Source organism: Populus alba, chromosome 16 (assembly GCF_005239225.2).
Source record: "Populus alba chromosome 16, ASM523922v2, whole genome shotgun sequence".
In the NCBI taxonomy this organism is placed as follows: Eukaryota; Viridiplantae; Streptophyta; class Magnoliopsida; order Malpighiales; family Salicaceae; genus Populus; species Populus alba.
Window position 1 is genome coordinate 12,307,842 of NC_133299.1, and position 19,284 is coordinate 12,327,125.

The 19,284-nt window shown below is 31.5% G+C and overlaps 1 protein-coding gene and 1 non-coding gene across 2 annotated transcripts; both read right to left on the reverse strand.

Annotated features, from left to right (window-relative positions):
• Positions 1–151: 151 nt before the first annotated feature.
• Positions 152–4,694, reverse strand: LOC118037481 (obg-like ATPase 1). Its single transcript, XM_035043476.2, has 7 exons — positions 3,434–4,694; positions 3,186–3,353; positions 2,525–2,648; positions 2,132–2,223; positions 1,901–1,999; positions 1,549–1,727; positions 152–1,434 (listed from the first exon to the last, which is right to left on the reverse strand). Exons 2-6 carry the CDS (start codon positions 3,300–3,302, stop codon positions 1,698–1,700), a joined length of 462 nt encoding a protein of 153 aa, XP_034899367.2. The 5' UTR covers positions 3,303–3,353; positions 3,434–4,694; the 3' UTR covers positions 152–1,434; positions 1,549–1,697.
• Positions 4,695–15,601: 10,907 nt separating this feature from the next.
• LOC118037593 (small nucleolar RNA Z247) lies at positions 15,602–15,740 on the reverse strand. The gene has a single exon (XR_004685633.1). It is a non-coding gene; the product is annotated as a small nucleolar RNA Z247 (small nucleolar RNA).
• Positions 15,741–19,284: the final 3,544 nt, after the last annotated feature.

A 19,284-nucleotide genomic window follows, 5' to 3' on the forward strand; every position in this document is an offset into this window, starting at 1 on the left:
AGAACCATATGGTTAGGACGAGATGGATAGGCAAACCAGACATCATCTAATTCCACATCACCAACTTGTTCACTATAATAGAAGGAAAACCAATTATCACTTGAGAAATTCCTTCTCGTTTTCAAGTCACAATATGCATGGATTTTATAAAAAAAAAAAAAAATTTCATGTGATTTTGTTTTTTTTCCCACAAACCAGCAAGATGAGGAGGATCTTGACTGAAAAACTATAGCCATGATCTAGAATAAAGAGTTAAAAAGAATATACTTGATTAGATGATGATTAAGTAATTTCATGGTAACTCCTGAAATTCATAATTTCATATTCAATTGCTTTCTAAAAAGCAAGAACGATGGATGGGCAAAATGATTCTTAGTTCAGACTCCACAGATATGTAATGGCCTAATTGGCACTCTCAAAACAGGATTGTGGTTCAGCATCTTCTTTGTACACCAATATCACCTATTTTATATCTTATTCTCAATTGTTAACAAGCATGGTTAACTCATGGAATCATTCAAACCTAACTCATGAAAATTTCGGTATCATTTTCAAATTTTGCAAGTCAGTCACACGAATTATCAAACAATTATTAACTAAAACATACTAAATTCACAAATCAAAATTTAAGCCTTATAGAATGAATTATGCAGCTAATCTATGTTTGTTTGGCTACTAAAAAACATTTCAGTATCGTTTTCAAATTTAGCAAGTCAGTCACACAAATTATCAAACAATTCTCATCTAAAATACACCAAATTCACAAATCAAGATTTAGCCTAATAGGATGATTTGTGTAGCTGTTTGTTTTGCTACTGAGAAAATAAATTGAACTCCAAAACTTTTCGCTTGTATAGAACGAACAGTAGATGATTAATTCTTCTGATATTTAGGTCTTTGGTTTTGATTTTCTCTTCAGTTGAATTTTCCTAGCAACCAAACAGAGGCTAGAAAACTCACCTCCTAAAGAAAGAGAAAACAAATCCGCCGGAGTTTGCTGGCTGCTTTTGAGAGAAAATGAACACCAACAAACATATATATTGCGCTGGAGATTGATTTGAAATTTAAGAACCCTGGATTTGGATAATGTACCCTTGGATCAAAGTGACCTAGATATCATCACCTCTGCTTGTTGAAACTTACGCTGTTAAGGATAAAGAAATTGTTTATTCATCTTTTCAAAAAATACAAGGAGAAATCCGTAGGTGGCTTTTTAACTTAGGGCTCAACCCTGGACAAGCGGTGGAAACCGATAAGCTGTAGTATGGTAAGGTCAAGAGGGAATTTATGGTGGATGGGTGAAATGCATTAACTTCCATAAAAAGATTGAGCGGTTTCCTTTAGCCATTTCACCCATTATGTTTTTTTCTTCTTAAAATCCAAGCTCTCTCTCTCTCTCTAGCCTTCATTCCTTTTCACTTGTTTCCTTCAAACCTGAAATTAAGTGCAAATTTTGAGGGGGGGCGCGGGGGGGGGGCAGCGGATTGTTAATGTTGAGTAAAAAATGAATTTAAACAGAATTAAAAAGATAATAATTGAGAGACTGACAACTTTTCGGGTAAATACTGGATTCTGGAGAGGGAGAAATCACACTCGGAATGTTTCTCCTTTTTTACTTCCTCCTTTATTTCTTTGCCTCCAGAGCTCCTGAGTCCTGAGAGTATGTATTTGTACAGCTTCGAGTTTCTTCTCGAAGGCTATAGAAAGAGGATGGGAAGTTTTATTTCCTGTTTTACCATATTACAAGCCAGTAGTTGTCAGAAAACAAATAAGCCAGCAGTCCCTTATTGACCATTGCAAATGAAGAACAAAACCATTGCCGGACCTCTCAAACCAACATGAATAGATGAAGATTCAAGCTCAGATATTATCCAAAGTTCCAGACCACAAAAATACATACCCTTTGACACATCTCCATTTCTATTTTCAACTGCTTATCATTGCTCCTCTTCATGCTCTTTTCAACATCCTCTATGCTCCTTTCAATGAACTCTATATCCTACAATAATGTCGCAAAGAATATAAAAAACTGCTTCACCTCAACTGAAAAGTTTCACAGTAAATGGCCAAAAATATGTTACAGGACGACAATATTTAACTGCCAAACAGCATCAGTGTATCCATAGCATACCTTCAGTCTGAGCTCCGCGCTAATAACCTCGAGATCTCTAACCGGATCCACAATGTCATCAACATGGATAATATCTGGATCCTCGAAAGCTCCTATTAAACATGCATAGATACAAAGAGTTAATTCCACTTCAAGTGCAGTTTTAACATCAAGTACAAAAGGCAGAAAAAAAAATGTCAAGTATTAGGTTCCAATCCTATTTCTGATTTCTAATATAACTCCAACAACATTAAACAGTTAACTCTATCCATGGAAAAGGAAAGCAAAGCACCATGTTCCTTATTCCCCTCTCTAACACATGTGCAATAGTGGTTCTCCTATCAAAATCAGACATTAACCGCATTATTAAAGTGATAGAGATCCAATTCTCATACAAAAAGTTAGAAGTCTTACGCAAAACATGAAAAAATCCATCAACAGCACGGATATGAGACAAGAAACTGTTTCCCAGCCCTTGACCTGCATGTGCACCTCTAACCAATCCACCAATATCATGAATTTCCAAGAATGCTGAAACCTGACCATTAAAACATTTCAATATTTAGCAGCCCTTGATAAATTGTCATTTTCTTCACTTTCCCCTCCTATTTTCAATAAACTCTATGTGTTTCTTTATTTCCTTCTTCAACAATAGAAACCATGTTAAATCCAGAAAACTCATAACAACCAACTCAAATTGAAGTTCTAATTGCACCGGTTACGTTAGTACATTAAACCCACGAATCACAATCATAGAATTAAAACCCTTTAAATATATCGAATATAAAGTACTTAGATAAAAGAACAGCACAAAATGTAACTAATGAACACCAACCAAAAACAGAGACTTCTAAATATAAAATTTTATCTCTTTAAATAAACCCCAGTAATAAATTCTCATTGTTTTCACTTCTATTTCTACCCATATTTCAACCAACTCTATCCATTTTCACTTCATAATTCAACAGTTAGAGCATGCTTAATCAGTCAAATTCATAAAAAAAAATAAAAAAAATAAAAACTAAAAATTAAGGCTCCACATAAGGCGGAATTTAACAGCTTGAAGTCCACAAACCTCGCTTTTCAGCTTGAACAGCTGGCAAAGCCACTCAAATCTCTCATCAGGAATATTAACCCTGGCCTCATTAGGTTCGATAGTGCAAAACGGGAAATTCTCAGCTGGTATTGACATCTTTGTCAGCGTGTTAAAAAGGGTCGATTTCCCTACATTCGGCAATCCAACCTGACAAAAAAAAATAATTTTACACAAAAAAACACGAAAAGGAGGTCAAAATATGGAGAAATAGGGGGGAGAGAAATTACAATGCCGATCTTGAGGTGAGACGATAATCGGTCTCTCAGACGGTGCTTCTTTCGATTTTGATGCTTTTGGCAGCATGTTTTGGGAGAGAGGGATTTGATTTAGGGTTTTAGAGAGATGAAACCAAGGTTGTTAAAATCGCGATTTTAACACGGCACGGAAAGCCGCACACAAACTCGGATCGTAAAAACGGATCGTAAAATCGTAAAAAAATTGTAAGGAATTTTAAAATACATTAAAAAAAATTCTGAATGCATTTTATATTTTCATAAATTAAGTTTAAAACTTGTGCTATAAACAGAGTTCAATCCCTGTGATATTTCTATTCGATGAACAGTAAGGAATTTCAGTTCGTTCCATGAAAAAGATACTGATGATTTTTCTAAACTTCTGTTAAGTAGTTGCATCTCCAATCAGCAGTGAATGAAGTTTTGTACGACTTATGTGGTGTATAAGCCTCACCACTTCCTGGCAGTTTATAAGCTTGCATGGCCATGTACAGTATAGGGGCTTTCAGTTTACTAGATTAGGCTTTCTTCTGTGAATGGTTCGACACCTCAAACTTTAAAAGTATAACCAGTCTGTTTTAGAGAAGTTATCCATGTTATAAAGAATGGGTGCTTCTTACCCTGCTATGTCAAAACTCAAAAGCAACTTGATGGTTTCACAAAGAGGGCAGCTTGGTCTTAATAAAAGAAAATCCCCCTTCCCCCACGACCAATCTAGAATAATAAAAAAATGGCTGCAGCTCAACATTAGCACCCAATTCAACTCAGCCACGTTAGGTAAATAAAACTCACAAAATCCCACCTGGCAGTCTTAGAAATTCAAACAGAAAATAGACCGTAGACTGTAGAGGATCGAATTCGAAGAAGTAAGCGAGCACTTATGGGAAGAGAGACGGACGGCCCTCGTGAATCGATCTGAGATAAGTTCCTTTTTATTCTATATTAATATTAGTACTATTATCATAAATAAATCATCTGAGATTCAGTCTCTCTTGTGATCAGAGAGAGAGAGAGAGCAATGGCTAGTAGCAGACAAGTTCTTGCAAACAGAGATGGAGTATATGCGAAAGTTTTCCCTTAAGAATGCATAGCGAAACAAGAAGAAACAAGATAAACGGACAGTGACAGTGTAACTTACCTGCAAGAGATTAAAAGACCGAGAGTGAAGACGTAAGATTAAAAGACAGAGATGAGTCACTGAGGAATGTTAAATTTGGGATTTTTAATTTAGGGATTGTGAATGTGAAGACTGAAGAGAGAAGACTGATTCGGTGACTTTTTTAATTGCCTTCGATTTGTTCAAGCCAATAGGCGGGTGACACGTGGCAGCAACACTGATTTTTTCTCTCCTGCAGGCACACTCGTTTAATCGGTGGTGAAATCGTGATTTTATGCGATTTCACCCGATTTTAACTGTTTTTTATCCGATTTTACTCATTTCCGAGTTTTATGAACAATTTAGCACGTAAAGTCTATATTAACTCATAAAAACGTACGATTTTACGACTTGAATTGCGATTTTAATAACCTTGGATGAAACAATAAGGGAGTGGTCAGTGGTGATATTAGGGGGAAGAAGTGGCAGAAATGGAACTGAATTGGGCTTTAGTTAGATTTATATGGGCTTTTTGGAATGAACCCAGTTAGTAATATTTAAATCGAAGTTATGACCTCCGGAGGATGGGGGTCCCTCACAAGTTGGATAAAAAACAGTTTCGTTTAAAAAAAACAAATTAAAGCAACACTTATTTTATATATAAAAAATAGTCAAAATAAATTTTAATTAGATTATAAACTAGAAACATGGCTTGCGCTACGTTGTGGATTAGTTTATTTTGCATAAAAAATATTAAAAAAAGTTAAGATCTAAGAGTGTTAGGTCTTTCTCCAAAGCTATATCTAAAAGCATTAGGTTTATCTGCTACACCTGACTCAAAAGTTATATTTATAATATTAATAATAATATTAAACTTGCATGATCTAAGTTTAAGTGAGTTTGGTTGCAATATTAAACTCGAAGCCTTGGATATGAGCCTAACTGCTTATAAAAGAGTGTGATAATTAAAAAGAAAAAAATTTGATATTACAGAATGAAATTAAAAAAAAGATTAATTGAATAGAAAAAAAATAAAGCAAAGCATTATTCCGATTAATAGTGCTTTGCAAGGAGGGGTACATTAAAATCTCCTCATGAGATAACAATAATCAATGAACAGTAAAACAAAATAAATCATAAAATTTAATTCTTAATCAAATCGATATTAAAGAGATGAAATTGAAAGAAAAAAACAACTTAAAAAAAATAATCTGAATCAATTGGTTTAATCCATCAAACTAGTTTAGTTCGTTAAACCTGAGATTCATGTCATGAAATTGAAAGAAAAAATGTTGATGTCTTTTAGTTATAGTTAATTACAATATTTAAAGAAGAAATTGGAAGGAAAAAACCAATGAAGAGAAAAAATTTTGAATCAACTAGGTTAACCCACCAAATCAGGTCTTGGGATTCATGTTATAAGAATGTGATAACTAAATAGAAAAAAAAAAATTAACATTAATGAACTAAATTAAACAAAAAGAAGAAAAATTAAAAAGAAAAAAACAAATGAAAAAAAACCTACAGGAAGAAAAAAACTAATGAAGAAAAAGGAAAAAAAATCTGAATTAATTGGGTTAACCCGTCAAACTAGGAATCTGTGTCATGAAAGTTTGATAAACTAAATAGAAAAAAAAACTTAATATTAACAAATTAAATTTAAAAAAAAAATTAAAAGAAAAAAAAAAAGCAAAAGCAAAAATAAAACAAAAATACTAAACAAAAAAAAAGATTAATGTAAAAGAAAAAAACAAAAAAAAAAAACCTACATGAAGAAAAAAACTAATGAAGAAATAGAAAAAACAAAAAAATCTGAATTAACTGAGTTAACTCTTCAAACCATGTTAACCAGACAAACATGAGATTCATGTCATAAAAGTTTGATAATTGAATAGGAAAAAAAATTATTGGTTAACCCCAAATTCACCGAGTTAACCGTCAAACCCAGGATCCGTGTCATGAAAGTTTAATAATGGAATAGACAAATTTAACATTAACAAACTAAATTAAACAAAAAAATAATTAAAAAGAAAAACCAGAAAAAAAAAAAAAATCTGAATTAACCCGTCAAATTTGGGATTCGAGTCAAGAAAGTTTAATAACTGATTAACGGAAAAAAAAAACATTACAGGTTAACCCAGAATTAGCTGGTTAACCCGTCAAACCCAGAATCCATGTCATACAAGTTTCATAACTAAATACAAAAAAATTTAACATTAACAAAATAAATTAAACGAAAAAATTAATTAAAAGGAAAAACCAGAAGAAAAAAAAAAGGGTTAACCCGTTAAACTCGGAATGCGTGTTATAAAAAGTTTGAGAACTGAATAGAAAAAAATTTAACATTAACAAAAAAATAATTAAAAATACCATTAAAATAACAAAGAAAAAACAACTTTAAAAAAAACAAAGCAAAAGGCAAAAAAAAAAAAAAAAACAACTCAGCTTTTAACTGTGCATTGTGCAGTCCACAGTAAAAGACTGAGCAGTTTTAATATAGGTTACAATTTCTTGCTGTACTACTTGGTTTGTTTTAGATATATGGTCACGTGTCGCTTGTTTGTTTGAGTTTGACAGTCAAAAGGTTTTATTAATTAAATAAAAATTTAAAAAATATTTAATTTTTCTCTCAATATATTTCAAAAGAAATTCTCATGAACACTGTTAATGGCAGCGTTGATGAACATGTTTAAAATCGTGTTACTTTAAATTTCAAAAACAAATTTTTAAAAATTGTTTTTTTATTTATGTTTTTAAATTATTTTAATGTTGTATCGTAAAAATATTTTTTTTAAAAATAAAAAAATATTATTTTGATGCATCTTTAGATGAAAAGTACTTTAAATCGTAATTGTTACTACAATTTCAAACAGGTACTAAATAAATAAATGAGTATTTTGAAAATTGTTGGTTTTTAAAATATTTTTATTTAAATAATATATATATAATATTTTTTAAAAATTATTTTTAATATTAATACATTAAAAAAATTTAAAATAAAAAAAAAATAAAATGTTGTCAACTTTGTTTAGGGCACAACTAGTTGCTATGCCCGCGCGCTGCCGCGGGTTTATGGCATGTTTGTGCGTTGTCATGGATTTATAGAAAAAAATCACAATATAAATTATATGAGAAACACTATTACAATCCACAATGTTTTCAAGAAAAATTAAACTACAAAACTAAATTCTCAACCAGTTTAATATTAAAAAAATGAAATAGACAAAGATAATTTTGAAAAAATAATAAAAAAAAAAGAAGGAAAAAAAATCATGTAGGGAAACACTGCAACAATCTATAGTGTTTTGTGAGGAAATATACAATTGTAATTCTCAACCACTTCAATATTAAAAAGAAAAAAATCAATAAAAATAATTTTGAAAAATATCATTAAAAAAACGAAAGGAAAAAATAATTATGCAGAAAAACACTGTAGCAATCTATAGTGTTTCATGAGAAAATCTATAATTGTAATTTCCAACCAGCTCAATATTAAAAACAATAAAATCGATAAAAAAAAAAATTTGAAAAAAAAAAAATGTGGGAAAACTTTAGCAATCAACGGTGTTTTAAAGAAAAAAATTACCTAGTATGAAAAAAATAAATTCGACAAAGACAACTTTGAAAATAAAATCGATGAAAAAACATGTGGTGAAACACTACAGGAAGAAAAAAAATCATGTGGAGAAATACTGTAGCAATCCACAACGTTTTTTTTCAAGAAAAAAACTACAAAGATAAATTATCAACTGGCTCAATATAAAAAAAAAAAATTGACAAAGACAATTCTGAAAAAAAAAAATATTGAAGAAAACAAAAAAAACCATATAGGAAAACACTATAGCAATCAACAATGTTTTTTTTTTAAAAAACTATAAAAGCTAAATTCCTTAACCAGCTCAATATTAAAAAAAGTAAAATTCAACAAAGAGAAATTTTGAAAAAAAATATGTGGAGAAATATTGTAGCAAAACAAAAAATCCATGTGAGGAAAATACTATAAGCAATCTACAATATTTTTTTATAAAAAACTACAAAACTAAATCCTCAATCAGTCAATATGAAAAAAAAAAAAAAAAAAAACAAAAAAGGACCCTTTGGGGGGGGAATCATATAGAAAAAACATTATAGCAATTTACCAATGTTTTTTTTTAAATGATAGAGCTAAATTCTCAACTAGATCAATATTAGAAAACAATTAGCAAAAATAATTTAAAAAAAACATACAATTTGTTTTTTTAAAAAGTAAATAATGGGAAAAAAAACAAACATGCAAAAAAAATATTAGTACAACGAAAATAAAAGGCATGGGGAACAATGCTTACACCATGCCTTTTTAGAGTATTGTTAATAAAAATGGAGACCTAGGTCTCTTCAAGGCTGTCCAGCATGTTTTTTTAATAGGAAAAAGGGGATGAAAATTTGCCCAAATTTATAATTATTGCCCCCTTGTAATTATCCTTATGTATTTTTGTGAAACATGCCTTGTTTTTTCGACCTAAATCGTAAAGCTATTTTAAAATTTAAAGTAGAAAAATATATTAAAAGATTTTTTTATAAAATATAAGTATGATACAATTATTAGATTAAGAGTTATGGTAGTTTGTGTAAAACTGGTTAATAAATATTTTACATAAAAAATCTGAATTTTTTAATTTAATTCTTGCATGGATCGTATCATATATCTTACTAAATCCCAGGATCATTTCTTTATTTCTAGAAATATTTATTTAAATTTTATTTATTTTTTATATCTATCGAAACATGTTACCGGTTTTGTAGATATTATGAGTTTTTTAATAAAAAATATATATTCTCATCTTAACTTTATTAATACCTTTAAATTTATTTATGGAAATCATCCTCTCTATTATACATTATTTTTCTTATAATTATTATTATTTATTCATTTCTCTTCTATCGGAGTTCCATTACTCATTGAGATTTTATTACCTCCAACCTTACATTTTACATTACATTTACACGTGGCTTACAACTAGGTTTTAGTAATATTATTGAAAAAGTTTTTCATAACCCGAATATTCTATTTTATACATTCAAGAAATTTTTGATTTGCCCATAACATAACATAGTTCAGTCATATTGTTTGTACTGAAGCAATCCAATAAATATCTTATAAAAAAATTGTGAACTACTACAAAAAAAAAAAGTGAAATAAAACAAAACAAACTTAACAAAAGAAGCTTATAGTTGAAAACAAGAAAAGGAGAATGAAATTGTATTATTTTTTAATATAAAAAAAAGTAGTATGATTTGAATGAGAATACAATAAAAAGAGAAAAATATGAGTTTTTTTTTTTTGAGAAACTAAATTTAGAAACATTTTTTATGCCGTTTTTTTGCTTTCTATTTTTATTTTCTATTTTTGCACTTTTTTATTCTAATGTTTATTAATAATTCAAATCATACTATATTTCCAAAAAAAAATATCATAGTATATAAGTTCACAAAATCTAAAAAATCACATTTTATTTTTAATTTTTAATTGTATTTCAAATTGAAAATCGTACAATATTAAAAAAAATTGATTTTTTATTTTTTTCTTTTTCCATCATCGTTTTTTATGCCATTTATTCTTTTTTATTTTCACTTTTTCTAATTTTTGTTGATTTTTTTATGATTAAAATTTTTTATGAAAATGTTCCAGAAGCCTGTAAACTTAATAAAAATATTTAAAAGTTTGCTCATAAACTCTAATGAATTTAAATAATAAAGAGAAAAACTAAGTTGCATATGGATAACAGTAGTACAAAGAATAAATAAATGTTTTAAGCACAAAATCCAAGAATAAAAAAAACTCTGCAAGTATTAAATCCAATATCAAATTAAATTAACAAATGATGATGAAAATAAATATTTTTATTCTACTTTAATTAAATCAAATATTTTGAGATGCTAAGCTTTCCTAACCAACTTAAGGGTTAATTAGCTCAGGTTTTGCTTTCATAATTTATTTTTGATTTATTTTAAATATAGTATTCCAACTTAATAAGCTCAAGTACTTGATGATTATGACTTGTCCGTCCAATTTCAAGTGTTAAATGCAATTTAATTATATATAAACTTAAAGTTACGCAGTTTATTAAACAAGTTTAAGCAAATTTTTAGTAAGTATAAAATAATTAAATATTTCATGGATTATATTTAATTTATTAATATTTTATTGTAAAAAAACATCATCATTTATAATCATTTTCCCTTATATATATATATATGCTTTTCCTTTCCATATTCTAAAAAAGAAGAGAAATAGAATTAAGTTATAAGTAATTTTTTTTATATTGATTAAATATATAGTTTTTTTAATCAATAATAAACGAATTAAATTATTTTTATTATTATTAAGTTTAGTTATAATTTAATCCGTGCTAATTAATAATAATAATAATAATAATAAAAGGTGGGTTCTGAAAGTAAAAACCTTAACTTCTTCTTCACAAATACATATAAATACAACCATGGCCGTTACTTCAATCTAATTCCCACCTAACCTATTTTATAGTGTGATTTGAATGAGAAATACAATAAAAAGAGAAAAAATGTGACTTTATTTTTCTTTTGAGAATGCCATTTTTTTCTTTCTATTTTCAAACTTTTTTATTCTAAATTTTATTAATAAATTCAAATCATACTATATTTCCAAAAACAATATCATAGTATATAAAGTTACAAAATAAATCTAAAAAACCATATTTTATTTTTAATTTTTAATTTGTATTTGAAATTGAAAATTGTATAAATATTAAAACAAATATGATTTTTGAGTTTATTTTGTTTGGCCATGAGAACTTGTAACAACTTTGAAGCTCAAGTTCTTTCGATTTAAATTTTGATGGGAAGGAGTGTGCTCATTGAGCTCCACCCCCTTATCAGAAGTTGAAAGTTTACCTAAACAAATAGAAGTAATGGGTTATTTCTAGATTCTTTGCTGACTTGCAATGAATTTGTAGCTTCCAATTGAACTTCAAACTGATAAAAAATATCCTCTTTTCATTCTTAACACCTCCTCTGTTTTTTTTTTTGTTTCTTTTTATAACTTTATAGATTGTTATTTTCTTTTTCTTTTCTTTTCTTCTCTTCTCCTTCCTTCCTTCGTTCTTGTCATTTCTCCTCCTTTTATAGCCTTTTTCTACAAGTATGAGGTTACAAAAACCATCCTCCTCTCAGAGGTATTCCAAACTAGCTTGTAGAGCATTCACCTCTCAATTCTATTAAGGATTGTTTTTCTCTATTTTCTGTCAGTTTTCCTTGTTTCTAGGTCTCTAACTAAAAGAATATAGAACTTAAAGAAGAGAATGTTTGAAGACTGTATTATATTTCTATTATACTTTGTGTGCATGTACAGAGGGTTTAAGTATGTGATAATGAAAACTGATCTCCTGCATATGTGCATGTATATCCGAAAGTTTGAAATTTAAATAGCAGATACAATCTTGTTTGATTTCAAACTTTGAATATTGGATAACTTCGTTTCTGCAGATTTGGTGGTTGTTGCAGCATGATCTTCCTCTTTGACTTGTTCTTCCACACGCCCCTGCAATCTAAAGGGTAGGGACCGAACCTTGAGATTGTCTCGTAAAGTATGAAATCTGACAGAAGGAAACGGTTTTGTGAGAGCATCTGCATACTGATCTTTAGAGGAAATGAAGCGAACAATAAGCTGCCCACGCATAACTTGGTCACGAACATAATGAAAATCAATTTCAATATGCTTGGTGCGAGCATGAAATATGGGGTTACTTGTTAAGTAGGTAGCTCCTATGTTGTCTCACCATAGAATAGGAGAAGTCATAGATGGAACACCAAGATCATTGAGCACTGACTTAATCCATTGAAGCTCTGCTGCTGCATTGGCAAGTGCTTTGTATTCAGATTTTGTACTGCTACGGAGCAACAATTTGTGTGTCGTTTGCAGCTCCATAAATTAGATTATTGCCTAAGTAAGACATCAAATAGACGCCAACAGAACGTCTGTCATCAGGATCGGACGCCAATCTTTGGCATCACTAAATGTTTGTAAAAGTGACATTTAACAGTGGGCTGTATATAAGTAAAAGAATGAGAAATGGTGTGCTTCAAATAACGCAATATGCGTTTGACGGCTGCCCAATGCAAGTTCATTGGATTATGCATAAACTTGCTAACTTTATGAATTGCAAACGCAATGTCTGGCCGAGTAAACGAAAGATATTGAAGTCCTCCAACGACGCTGCGGTATAAAAAAGGATCATGGAAAGAAATACCAGCACATTTCGATAATGACAGCGAGGTTGACATTGGAGTAAGAAAGATTTGGCTTTGTCCATTTTGCTGCGCATTAAGAGATCTAGAATATAACATCGTTGTGATAAATACAGACCATCATTAGTGCGAATAGCTTCAATGTTAAGAAAGAAGCTGAGTTCACCCATATCTTTAACTGCAAAGTCACCCTGCAAATATGTGATCACTCGGTTGATGGAACCAATATCAGTGCCAGTGATGATTATGTCATCGACATAAATCAAAACGTAAATAAGAATGGAATTGTGATGATAAACAAAAAAGGAGTGATCAGCTTGACTTCCAAGAAAGCCAATAGATTTGAGCTTATCTGTCAACCGTGAAAACCATGCTCGCAATGCTTGACGAAGACCATAGAGAGATTTTTCCAACTTGCATACATGATTTGAAAACTGAGAGTGAGCAGAACCGGGAGGTTGAGCCATGTAAACATCGTCATGGAGGTGACCATGTAAAAAGGCATTCTGAATATCAATTTGACGAAGAGACCAGCCACGTGAAACAGCTAACGAGAGAACCAACCTCACTATGGTTGGCTTTACCACAGGACTAAATGTCTCGCTGAAATCAACACCTTCTTGTTGATGGAACCCTTTGGCTACAAGTCTTGCTTTAAATCTGTCAATGTCACCATTAGCTTTCCTTTTGATCCGGTATACCCATTTACATCCAACTAGATTAGTAGTAGGTGGTTTGGGAACTAAATTCCAAGTTCCATTTTGTAGCAAGGCATCAAATTCTGTGTTCATAGCAGTTCTCCAATGAGGATACTTAACAGCGTCTATGTAACAAGTTGGTTCTATTTCTGGTGTTTGAATTGTAGTTAGAAGTGCTTTAGGAATGGGATGTTTGATGTGGAAATCAGGTGGCAACTTCGGTTTATGGATGTTGTTTTTGCTTCTTGTTGTCATTGGGTGTAAATTTTGCATGGGTGGAGCAGAGGCAAAGGGTAAAGGAATGGGGGGTGGAGGAGCAGTAGGTGGAGGCTCATTGGAAGTGACTGCAGTAGAGATCAAACGGACACCAGAATTAGTTTGAGGACCAGATGGAGAAGCCATATGTATAGTGTCTGATGCAGTAGATTGAGTAGTGGCACCTGTAGAAAAAGAGGAACCTGCAGAAAATAAATTAAGATTGGATGGTAGAGTAACAGAAGAAGATGGTGATGGACTTGAAGAATCGGATGTTGTGTATGGGAAGAGATTTTCATCAAAGACAACATGACAGGAAACAAAAATTTTGCCCGTGGACACATCTAGACAGTTGTAACCGCGATGACCAATACTATACCCAATAAAAATGCAGGTTTTGGATCGAAAATCAAGTTTGTGATGATTATAAGGACATAAATAGGGCCAGCATGCACAACCAAAGGTGCGTAAAAAATTATAATCAGGTTTGTGATGATGAACCATTTCATATGGAGATTTATGGTTTAAGATGGGAGTGGGAAGTCTATTGATAATAAAGGTCGTGGTTAAGAATGCATCTTCCCAAAACATTTTAGGCAATTTGGAGTGAGCAAGCAAGGCTAGGCCAATTTCAACGATTTGTCTATGACGGCGTTCAATGGCACCAGCTTGTTGATGGTTATAGGGACAGGTTATACGGTGATGAATGCCTTGAGTGTGTAGATATCTATTTAAGCTTCGGTATTCCCCCCAGTCACTTTGAAAGGCTTTAATTTTGCTGTTAAACTAGCGTTCAACAGTAGTTTGGAAGTTGAGAAATGTTTGATATGCATCAGATTTAAGCTTTAAGGGAAAAAGCCATAGAAATTTGGAAGCATCATCCAAAAAACTAATATAATAACGTGCACCAGAATTTGATAAAGTGGAGGCTGGCCCCAAACATCCGAATATATTAATTCTAAAGGCTGTGAAACAGAAACATGCATTTGGAGAAAGGGCATAGCATGGCTCTTGGCCAGCTGACAATCAGAACAGACAGTCTGATTTTTATTTGGAATGCGTAAGGAAATAGCTTTATGAATAACAGGAAATGAAGCATGTCCAAGACGACGATGCCAGATTTGGGAAGACACACGAACACTGGAAAAAGCTTGCGGCTGAAGACGAGCTAAGGAAGCTGAGAAGTTGTAGAGTCCATTACTGAGGGGGCCACGATGGAGGATATTCCCCGAGTAGTCCTTCACAACGAAGAAAGAGACATGAAACTCAAAGAATATGTTATTGTCTAGACAAAAACGATGAACAGATAACAAATTTTTTTGAATATCAGGAACAAGCAGAATTTGATTAAGAGTAAATGATTTAGAAGGAGAGGATAATGTAGAGGTGTCACTGCGCACAATTTTCAGACCTGAACCATTAGCCACCTGAACATTGTCTTGTATATCATGGTGTGCATGAGAAATTTGAATATTCTTTACGTCATTGGTGAGATGATGAGTGGCCCTGTGTCAAAGGATGCCATTTTTTTTAAATCCGGTTGCTTATAGTGTGCATCAAGGAGAGCTTGTGGCTGATTCTTTGAGTGAGGTGGAGCCTGATAAGATAAATCAAAGCGATGATAGCATTTGCGAGCACTGTGACCTGGTTTGAGGCATACCTGACATATAAGAGAAGATGAGTGGTTGGAATTATTAAAGGAAGAATGTCCTCCATAGCCCTGACCATGAAAGTTATTCCGATAACGATTGGAGTGTGGAACGGTGGCAGGTTGGCGATAGTATTGCGGGGATGAAGTGGTGACTAGATTGGCAGAAGCAGGAAGTGGTTGATTATTATGATTGATCCGTGATTCACATATGAGAAGCAGAGAAAAGAGTTCCTCTAGGTTGACAGGATCAAGCCGTGAGGAAATGGTGGAAGCCAGGGAATCATACTCCTAGCCAAGACCAGCAAGAATATAAGTAATGATATCATCATTTGGGAGCAAGTTGTTATCCAGCAAGGGCAAGTTCATTAGCCATGCGTTTGACATAAATGAAAAATGCATTAGCTGTCATGGCGCCTTTCTTAGCATTTGCTAATTGAGTTCGAATCTGGATTACTTTAGCACGAGACAAGGAGGAGAAATTGTTTTCTAGTGCAAGCCACACCTCACGGGAGGTGGTGTAGGACATGACTTAAGTGAGGACATCTTCAGTTAGTGAGGAGTTGATGGTGGCTAGGATTAAGGAATCCTGACGAAGCCACTGTTAATAGAGAGGATTAGGAACTGTTTGACTTGTACCTGTGGTAGAGTCAGAGATGTCGATTTCTTTCTGTGGAATAGAGATTGTGCCATCAAGATAGCCATAAAGATCATGACCACGAAAATAAGGCACAACTTGAGTATTCCACACCGGGTAATTAGAAGAGTGTAGCTTAACAGTAATAGTGAATGGGAGATTGGAAAGGGTAGGGATAGTTGCAGGAGTAGTGAAGTTTGAGGATGATGAAGAAGCCATTTGGAAAAGAGAAGACGTTTGTATTTGTTGAGGCTCTGATACCATAAAAGAATATAGAACTTAAAAAAGAGAATGTTTGAAGACTATATTATATTTCTATTATACTTTGTGTGCATGTACAACGGGTTTAAATAGGTGATAATGAAAACTGATCTCCTGCATATGTGCATGTATATCCGAAAGTTTGAAATTTAAATAGCAGATACAATCTTGTTTGATTTCAAACTTTGAATATTGGATAACTTCGTTTCTGCAGATTTGGTGGTTGTTGCAGCATGATCTTCCTCTTTGACTTGTTCTTCCACACTAACAAACTATAGGAGCTTTTAAAAAGGGTTGGCAAAAAGATCTGAAATTGGTTCAAAAAATATTTGATTGATGCCCTGTTTGTTTGCTGGAAAGTGGTTTATTTTTGGAAAATGGTTTCGTTAGAAAGTGAAATTCTGGAAAGTGAATTATTTTTTGATATTTGGTAGTGTCATGGAAAATAAGTTGAAAAAATTTTTCAATGTTTGGTTTTATGTCATGGAAAATGAGCTTGAAAATAACTTATTAATATTTTTTCAAGTTTATTAAAATAATGAGAAACAAATTTTACAAATTAAGAAGTTGAAGGAGAATAGAATTGAAAAAAAATCTAACTTCATAAATTATCTCAATAAAATAAATAACAATCAAAATAATGGAGATCAAATCTAACGAATAAAAAAAAAATTGAAAGATGATGAAATTAAAAATAATAATAATTACAATTTCATAAATTATTTCAAATAAAATAAGTAACAATAAAAAGAATGAAAGACCAAATTTGATAGATATAAAAAATTTCAATTAAAAAAAATAATAAGAGAAAAAACAACCAATAATCATAAAAATAAGGACCAAAATTAATATAAAAATCAAATTAAATCAATTATAAGGGTGAAATTGAAAAAAAAAAAGATTCAAAATAAAATATATAGCAATCAAAAGTTTGAGAATCAAATTTTTATAATCAATAAATAATATGATATTTTTAAATTTTTCACAACTTTTGGAAAAAGAATTTCGCCCAAAATAAAAGGAAAACACTTTTCTGGAAATCAAGCCAAATTTTTCTTTGACCGAAAAGTAGGATCAATTTTCCTAATAGCAAACAAACACTGGAAAAATTTTAGAAAGTAGTTTCTAGAAAACTACTTTCTGCCAAACAAATGAGGCTAGAGGGTGCCTCTTCTTTAATTTAAGCATGGCTGATAAGAGGTTATTAGAGAAAAATCGAACATAGAAATTATAGAGGGGTTGTTTCCCTTCAACTAGAATCAAATCACACTCCATTTGAAGACCTATAGCTCTTTTGTCAATGATTCAAAGTTTGACAAAAAACTATCTAAATTTCTAAATGAGTCAGAGCTGACTTAGGATAAAAGGTTGAAGGCTTCCATGTGGCAAGTTAGGTACAAACATCAAACAAAGGTGGCACTATCGTGAAGATGGAAACCTCGTCTATCAATCGGTGGTGGTTGGGACCCAAGAGGTAGTCGGGCTTTACGAAATGATGAGATTTTCATTGTTTACTTTATCATATATAGCAACAAAAGAACAATAGTGAGTAAATCTGAACTAGTGCTTCTAGGATAGAATAAAGGCTATGAATGAGGACACTCAAACTTACTAAAACATTTATGTTGAAGCCACTAAAGCTAATTCTGCATTCTGATTTTTCCTTGTTATTTCCATAAAATGAAACTCCTATAGAAATTCAAAATATTAGCCTACAATTATCATCATATTGAGTAAATTTTTATTTATCATTATTTTTTACAGCTTACCTGAAACTCAGGTGGGTGTGGTATGCTCCTTGATAATGCAGGTAATGTTGGAGCTTTCAAAATCTATATTTAATGAAAGAAATTCAAGCACACATTGAAGTCAAATAGTAACAATACAAAAGGAGCTAGTTGTCGGACGTGAAAAGATGGAAGATGTCATAAATAGCAAAGCAAGGAGGAAACACCTTGTTCAATGGTCTAGCTTTAAACTTAGGAATTTAGCCATCATCTCTTCTTTAATCTCAACAGCACCTTTAGTTTAGACTTAGCGAATGTGTTGAGTTGTTTCAAATTCAGGTTCTTATGCCTTGTCTGTATGATTTTAGTCTTTCTCTATGTTGTGATGTTTGTCATAACCCAATTCTGGGTTATTCCCCAAAATTCAATTTATTTCGAAGTAAAAATAAATAAAAATAAAGGCTGGCAACATAGAGAAAGTAGGCAGGAAAATCAAGCTGCAATTTTAAAAAAAATTCAAGGCCTAATTGTACCCTATTATGCCCCAGAATGGAGAAAAAATACAAATTCAAGGTCAAATTAAATGATTATTGAATGGATTTGCATAAAAATTAAGTCCAATGACATAATTAAATTTTTAATAGGCCAATTTGATTTAATCATGGGTCAAATTCAATTTTAATTATGTTTAAGGATTAATTTGGGTTCAATTGAAGGATTTAATTAAGTGCAAGGACTTAATTATACTTTAAATGGGTCAAATTAATTTTATTTGGGGCTTAATTGATGAAAAAATAATTTTAAGAGCTTAATTTGGGCTTAATTGATAAGATTAGAATTTTAAAAGACCAGGTTTAATTTTTTTTCCAAGTTAATTGGTTGACATTAGGGGTCAAATCGCAAGAAGATTGAAGTTTTGGGATCAATTAGGGGTTAAATTGAAGAAATTGACAGCCAAGGTCCAATCTGCAAAAGGCACCGATATGTAGGGGCTTAATTGACAAAAACTAGGGGCAAAATTGAAGCAATTGAAAGTTTCATGGTCAATTAGGGGTTAAATTGATAAATTCTGAGACCAAGGACCATATTGTAAAAGGCGCGTAACTTCGGGGTTCCAATTGAAGTTCATCAGGGGCTTAATTGCATTAAATCAGAAGTTTAGGGTCAATTAGGGGTGCAATTGCAAGAAATTAAAAGCTTGAGGACTAAATTGAAAAACAGTCTAAATCTATAATTTAACCTAAAACGACGCCGTTTTGAG